At 40.9% G+C, this 6880-nt stretch overlaps 1 protein-coding gene across 3 annotated transcripts in view; it reads left to right on the forward strand.

The window, feature by feature from the left end:
• Positions 1–6660, forward strand: part of USP6 (ubiquitin specific peptidase 6) — a 47624-nt gene extending 40964 nt beyond the window's left edge. Inside the window, exons 29-33 of one of the 3 annotated variants that reach the window (XM_054459435.2) lie at positions 377–665; positions 2081–2517; positions 3187–3279; positions 4417–4622; positions 5022–6648. In XM_054459435.2, the coding sequence (XP_054315410.2) occupies positions 377–665; positions 2081–2517; positions 3187–3279; positions 4417–4590 (993 nt within the window). In that variant the 3' untranslated portion in view covers positions 4591–4622; positions 5022–6648. Of the gene's footprint in view, positions 1–376; positions 666–2080; positions 2518–3186; positions 3280–4416 lie in introns of all 3 variants that reach the window. The other 2 variants (XM_054459433.2, XM_054459434.2) reach the window with 2 other exon arrangements.
• Positions 6661–6880: the final 220 nt, after the last annotated feature.

Here is a 6880-nt window from a genome sequence, read left to right on the forward strand (position 1 = left end):
CTGCCGCAAGGGGTACAACGTGGTGAATATGAACTTCAGGAGAGGGTGAACTTCTGGCTCTGTGGAGAGAGGAAGCTTAGGCTAGCCCTTTGTGGACTCTAGAAGAGCAACTGAGCCTGGAGGCAATACCCACTGTGCAGTCACGTGGCTGTGCCACACTGCTGAGTTGAGTGTGTGTGCACAAGCACACCAGTGCACTGGGGCCTGTGTAGAGGCCTTTATGAAACCATATTTTTGAAGTCTTTAAAAAATAATGAAGAGTAAATGTTCTGTTATATATTCCCAAACATTCACATGTATTTGACTTGTTTTTTCCATGTAAATGTTGTATCTTCAGAACCCTTTAATGCGATGTTTTCTACCTTTACTTCTCCAGATTATTCACCTTAAGCGATTTCAATTTGTAAATGATCAGTGGATAAAATCACAGAAAATTGTCAAATTTCCTCGGGAAAGTTTTGATCCGAGTGCTTTTTTGGTACCACGAGACCCGGCTCTCTGCCAGCATAAACCACTCACACCCCAGGGGGATGAGCTCTCCAAGCCCAGGATTCTGGCAAGAGAGGTGAAGAAAGTGGATGCGCAGAGTTCAGCTGGGGAAGAGGACATGCTCCTGAGCAAAAGCCCATCCTCACTCAGCGCTAACATCAGCAGCAGCCCAAAAGGTGAGGCCTGGGGGCCTTATGCAGTTGCTTTCTTGGGACTCCTGTAGGCTACATATGTTTCTCTGTCTTCTGTTCTGGAACATCAGGTTGGTTGGGTGGAAGGAACCTATCTGGAATCAGACCTATCTGTATTTGAGCTATGTAAGTTTTAGCAAGAGATTCAGCCTCCCTGAATATATTTTCTCATCTGTAAAATGGAGATAATGCCAGGTTTACAGAGTTGAGAGTTTGACATATGGAGAGTAAAGCACTTCACACAGTGCCTGATGTATGGTAAACAGGAATGGTAGCTGCTGTCTTGTCCCCTTATATTGAAAGTTCTGAGTTTCCCCATCTTTCAGGGGGTCTAGAGGATCAAAACTCTTTTTTTAATTTATTTTATTTTTTATTTTTTTGAGACAGGGTCTCACTCTGTCACTCAGGCTGGAGTGCAGTGGTGCAACACAGATCACAGCTCACTGCAGCCTCGAACTCCTGGGGTCAATCAATCCTCTCACCTCAGCCTCCTGAGTAGCTGCGACTACAGGCACGCACCACTGCACCTGGCTAATTTTTGTATTTTTTGTAGAGATGGTGCTTCGCCATGTTTCCCAGGCTGGGCTCGAACTCCTGCACCCAAGTGAACCTCCTGCTTCGGCCTCCTAAAGTGCTGGGATTACAGGTGTGAGCCACTATGCCTGGCCCAAAACTATTTTCATAAAAATACTAAGACAATATGTGCCTTTTCACTTTTATTCTCTCACAGATGTACAATGGTGTAAGAGACAACATGACATGGAATAATATCGTCACTTTGACAGTGACGTCTGTGCTAATGTATTATACTTTTTCATTCCTCAGTTTTAATTTCTAATACAGGAAATACTGATAGATAAAATTCACATAAAAGTTCTAAAGGTTCTCAATAATTTTTAAAGGTATAAAAGGGGGTACGGGTAAGAGGCTATAACCAAAAAGTTAAAAGCCTTACAGGATTTTTGTGAGACATAGAGGTAACAATGGACAGCAAGAAATTCCCAGTACCATGCCTAACAATAGGAAGTACTCAGTAAATGGTGGTCACATTTTTTGTCTAATTTTACAAAGGAGAGGAATATGTATTTGGAAAACTCCTTACTCTAATAGTTAGATTTTTTTCAACTGAATCTGACATAAATCATCTTTCTGCTATTTTCTGAGTCCCTATAATGTACTTTACATTTTCAGGACATTGTTGCTTATAGGGACTTGGCATTGAAGAAGACAAAAATGTAACTTACTGGCCACATAATAGGAACTAAAGGGTAGCCAGTCACGACTCCCCTGTCTTTACCTTTGTGTGTACAGTTGTGAAGCTAACCTCAGAGTTAGCATTTGGGGCTGGCTTACTTTGTGGCATTTGGATTTGTGAATCTTTTCTTCTGTCCTGTTCACAGGTTCTCCTTCTTCATCAAGAAAAAGTAGAACCAGCTGTCCCTCCAGCAAAAACAGCAGTCCTAATAGCAGCCCACGGACTTTGGGGAGGAGCAAAGGGAGGCTCCGGCTGCCCCAGATTGGCAGCAAAAATAAACTGTCAAGTAGTAAGAAGAACTTGGATGCCAGCAAAGAGAATGGGGCTGGGCAGATCTGTGAGCTGGCTGACGCCTTGAGCCGAGGGCATATGCTGGGGGGCAGCCAACCAGAGCTGGTCACTCCTCAGGACCACGAGGTTGCTTTGGCCAATGGATTCCTTTATGAGCATGAAGCATGTGGCAATGGCTGTGGCAATGGCTACAGCAATGGTCAGCTTGGAAATGACAGTGAAGAAGACAGCACTGATGACCAAAGAGAAGACACTCATATTAAGCCTATTTATAATCTATATGCAACTTCGGTAAGTGGTTTATTATACGGTTTTCAGAGAGTGGACTGTGTTTTGTTCACTTGTCTTCATGTATTCATCAGCAAGTATTTTTCAGGTCCTGCTTATTTCCTAGCATTGAGCTTAGTGATAGACAAAGTTAACACAGAAATCTGGGCCTGCCCAGGTGTGGTGGCTCACACCTGTAATCCCAGCACTTTAGAAGGCTGAGGCAGGAGGATCACTTGAGCCCAGGAGTTTGAGACCAGCCTGGGCCCCATCTCTACAAATAATTTTAAAATGGAGCGAGGTATGGTGGCATTGCCTGTGGTCCCAGCTACCTGGAAGGCTGAGGCAGGAGGATCACCTGAGCCCAGGAGGTCAAGTCTTTAGAGAGGTGTGATCACTCGACTGCACCCCAGCCTGGGTGATAGAGCAAGCCCGTCTCAAAATAATAATAATAATAATAATAGTAATTACAATTATAAAATGATTGTTTATCCACACAAGACTTGAAGCTTATGACTTTTATATTTTGCTTTTTGCTTATTTTGGTTTTAGAGAAAGTTAGAGGGTTCTAAAATATTTTCTCACCTACTGATCATTTACATGATCAGTGTTCTCCTGCTCAGATCCTAGTGCTATACTCTGGCCATAGTACGGTTAACTACTAACATACCTCCACTCTCTTATCTCTTACAGTGCCATTCAGGAATTCTGAGTGGGGGCCATTACGTCACTTATGCCAAAAACCCAAACTGCAAGTGGTACTGTTACAATGACAGCAGCTGTGAGGTAAACATTCTCAATCTTTGAATGAAAGTTAGAAACAGAATATCAACAGAACTGGGGAACATTTGTTGAAATAATGGACTATCTCTTGAATAGGAAATAAATATTTCTGTTAGAATCAATATACAGATGCTGTCAGTATTAAAGGAACAAAAGTGATATGCAGAGCAGGGAATGAAAACATGAGTAGTGAAGAAAAATAAAGAGTTAGTTGACCGGGCGCAGTGGCTCATGCCTGCAATCCCAGCACTTTGGGAGGCTGAGGCAGGCTTAGGAGGTGGATCACTTGATGTCAGGAGTTCGAGACCAGACTGGCCAACATGGTGAAACCCCATCTCTACTAAAAATACAAAAATTAGTTGGGCATGTTGGCGCATGCCTGTAATCCCAGCTACTCGGGAGGCTGAGGCAGAATGGCTTGAACCTGGGAGGTGGAGGTTGCAGTGAGCCAAGACTGCACCACTGCACTCCAGCCTAGGCAACAGAGCAAGACTCTGTCTCAAAAAAAAAAAAAAAAAAAAAAGGAGTTAGTTAATGCAAAAAGCTCCTATCTTCTAGACTGTTAGAATTTGATAGGGTTGGGCCAAGCGCAGTGGCTCACACCTGTAATCCCAGCACTTTGGGGGGCCAAGGCAGGCGGATCATGAGGTCAGGAGATAGAGACCATCTGGCTAATATGGTGAAACCCCGTCTCTACTAAAACTACAAAAAATTAGCCAGGCATGGTGGCACATGCCTGTAGTCCCAGCTACTCGGGAGGCTGAGGCAGGAGAATCGCTTGAACCCAGGAGGCAGAGGTTGCAGTGAGCTGAGATCGCACCAGTGCACACCAGCCTGGTGACAGAGCGAGACTCCATCTCAACAAAATAAATAAATAAATACAAAATAAATAAATAGAATTTGATGGGGTTTTAGGTCATTCTGTTTTGACTTGTCTATGGTCAAAATATTTTCCCCAAAGCAAACATTGGAAATAATGGGGCTCATTTTAAAGGGGCAGGTGTGAGACAGCCAAACTAGTGAGCTTACTGAAAGCAATCAGGTTTAGTAATTACAGAGGGGTGGTCTTCCCTTTCCTGGCAAGGATTTAGAGCCATAATAGTGGTGGCTTTTTGTTAAAGGTTTTTCTTGCCCTTTCAGGAACTTCACCCTGATGAAATTGACACCGACTCTGCCTACATTCTTTTCTATGAGCAGCAGGGGATAGACTATGCACAATTTCTGCCAAACATTGATGGCAAAAAGATGGCAGACACAAGCAGTATGGACGAAGACTTTGAGTCTGATTACAAAAAGTACTGTATGTTACAGTGAAGCTACCACTCTGGCTGCTAGACAGCTTGGCGGTGAGGGAGATGACTCCTTGTAGCTGATACTTGGCAAAAGTGTCACTGAAAGACAAGCTAAATGTAGTTATTTTATCCTGTTAGAATACAAATTCTAATTAAAATAGTTAACTTTAAGAGTAGTAATAATTTTATTTTGAAGTCTCATACAAGTTGTCCGATAGAGAACTTTCAGGCAGATCCCACCATTAGCCTGTAAACAAAAGGTTTGGCACCAGCCACCTGGGACCAAATAAGAATTCAATTGTGCTTGTCCAGATATGAACAAATATGTAGTGAGTATAGAGTTTACCAATAATCATAACAAATATTAAAGATTTCCTTGGAGTCAAAGTAAAAAACAAACAATTATAATGTTGTCTAGGGACAACATGATACGCTACCTCCTTTTTCCTGAAGGTTTATTCCATTACATTGACAAGATGGAGAAAGCAAGATCATGAAGGTGTGCAAATGATTCTTACAGCATGGACGAGGATTTTTGAATTTATTTTTTAAACTGTTTCCATACCCTTTCTTTGTCTTTCTTGCTTTTTGTTTTTGCTGTTGTGTTTACGTTTGAGATAACCAGTCATTGGTGGCAGGGGCATAGAGTGGTCAGTCTGAAAGGGAGGCTCTCTTAAGAGCTATGTGCCTTCCACTCAGAGGGAGACCCAGTAGAAAAAAAAGCATCCTGGGAAATCCAGCTACCAGGGCCCTCCCAGTGGAGCCATCTTACATTCAGGATACTTCAAGTATCCTCAGAAATGTATTCTGCACCCCCGGCCCCGCCCATGCTGAGAGAAGGGGAGCAGTTGCCAATATTTGCACCATCTTCACATGCACATGTTGCAACAAGAGCTTCTGGGAAGGTAAGCGGCATCGGAGCTAGATCATGTTTCACAATTAGTGGTTATTCTTTTCCGTGTTTGTTTTGCACTTTAAAAAAGAGAGAACACATGCAAATGAACTTGTGTGTATTTGATGGCTCTAAGGCTACAAATTACAAACAAAACACATCCCAGACATTAGGAGTTCATAAGTATATTTAATGAAATTGGTGGTTTTAGGAAGTCAACTTTAGTTTTGCTTTGTTTGCATGTTTACTAATTTTTTTATTTTGATATTTGTCTTTTTTAAAATTTTACAGTAGTCATTGAAAGTTATGTTTCTTTGCTTACTTCATTTTTTTCCTCTAATTATTCAAGACTGGAACAAAAGTATAAATATTATTCATTTCAGGTAGCATTTTTTTTGTGTAGCTTTTAAATATATACTTGAAGGAAATGTTTCACCTTATTTTTGGTCTTTGTTTATTCATTTAGACCCTGCAAGTTGATTCTCATTAATTGTCAGATTCCACTACCCTTTCTTCCTCATAGGTAGTAATTACCAATGTAACTAAGCATTTGTGTTCTGATATCTGAGGCCAGTAACTATTAATATCTAGTTCCCAGAGCATTTGGAAAGGTTATCTTAAATGGCTACCTAAATTGAAATCCTTTTCAGAAAAAATATAATTGCAAGTAAGTAGGAATGGCCTAAATTGTCTAATGTAATAAAGTCAGAAAAAATGCATACTTTATAGTTTCAAGATTTTCAGTACATAAAATCTGTCCATTCCTACCTGGACATGTCCCATTAAAAAGCAGAAGATTTTAAATTATTTCTTTACAGATGTTTTATTTAAGCAGGTAGCACAATCTACTAATGTTGTTTGATCTGTGTTTGTTATACTGGTTGTAATTAATTTTTTTAATTCATGAACTAGCAGAAAATTTATTAAATTAACTATTAATTACATTCACCTTGTAAATTACTGTATAAAACTTGTTGACGATGCACTGGCTTTAGAAAGATGTTAATGTACATAAATAGAGTGTAAATAAAATAGTGTTGATGTACTGAAATATGAACTGTATAAAAAGTATTGCTAATTGTATATGAGGTGTACCTGTTTATCTGTAACTATTATCCAAACAAATTAAATACTGTGGATGCCTCTATGTGCTGTTTTTCCTCATACAAGTAAACACAGAAAGTCAAATTCTTCAGCCTCCCTCTCTGTGATCCTGTTTTAATTCTCCTACTTGAATAATTTCTTTCTGACTTACACAGGGGATGCTTCATCTCTGAGGTTGGAAACTCTGTAGAGCAGGATTCCCCAACTCCTGGGCTACAGACCAGTACCGTCCATGGTCTGTTAGGAACCTGGCTGCACAGCAGGAGGTGAGCGGCAAGCTGTATTTATAGCCGCTCCCCCTTGCTCCCATTACCGC

The sequence above is a fragment of the Pongo pygmaeus genome, chromosome 19 (genome assembly GCF_028885625.2).
Source record: "Pongo pygmaeus isolate AG05252 chromosome 19, NHGRI_mPonPyg2-v2.0_pri, whole genome shotgun sequence".
In the NCBI taxonomy this organism is placed as follows: Eukaryota; Metazoa; Chordata; class Mammalia; order Primates; family Hominidae; genus Pongo; species Pongo pygmaeus.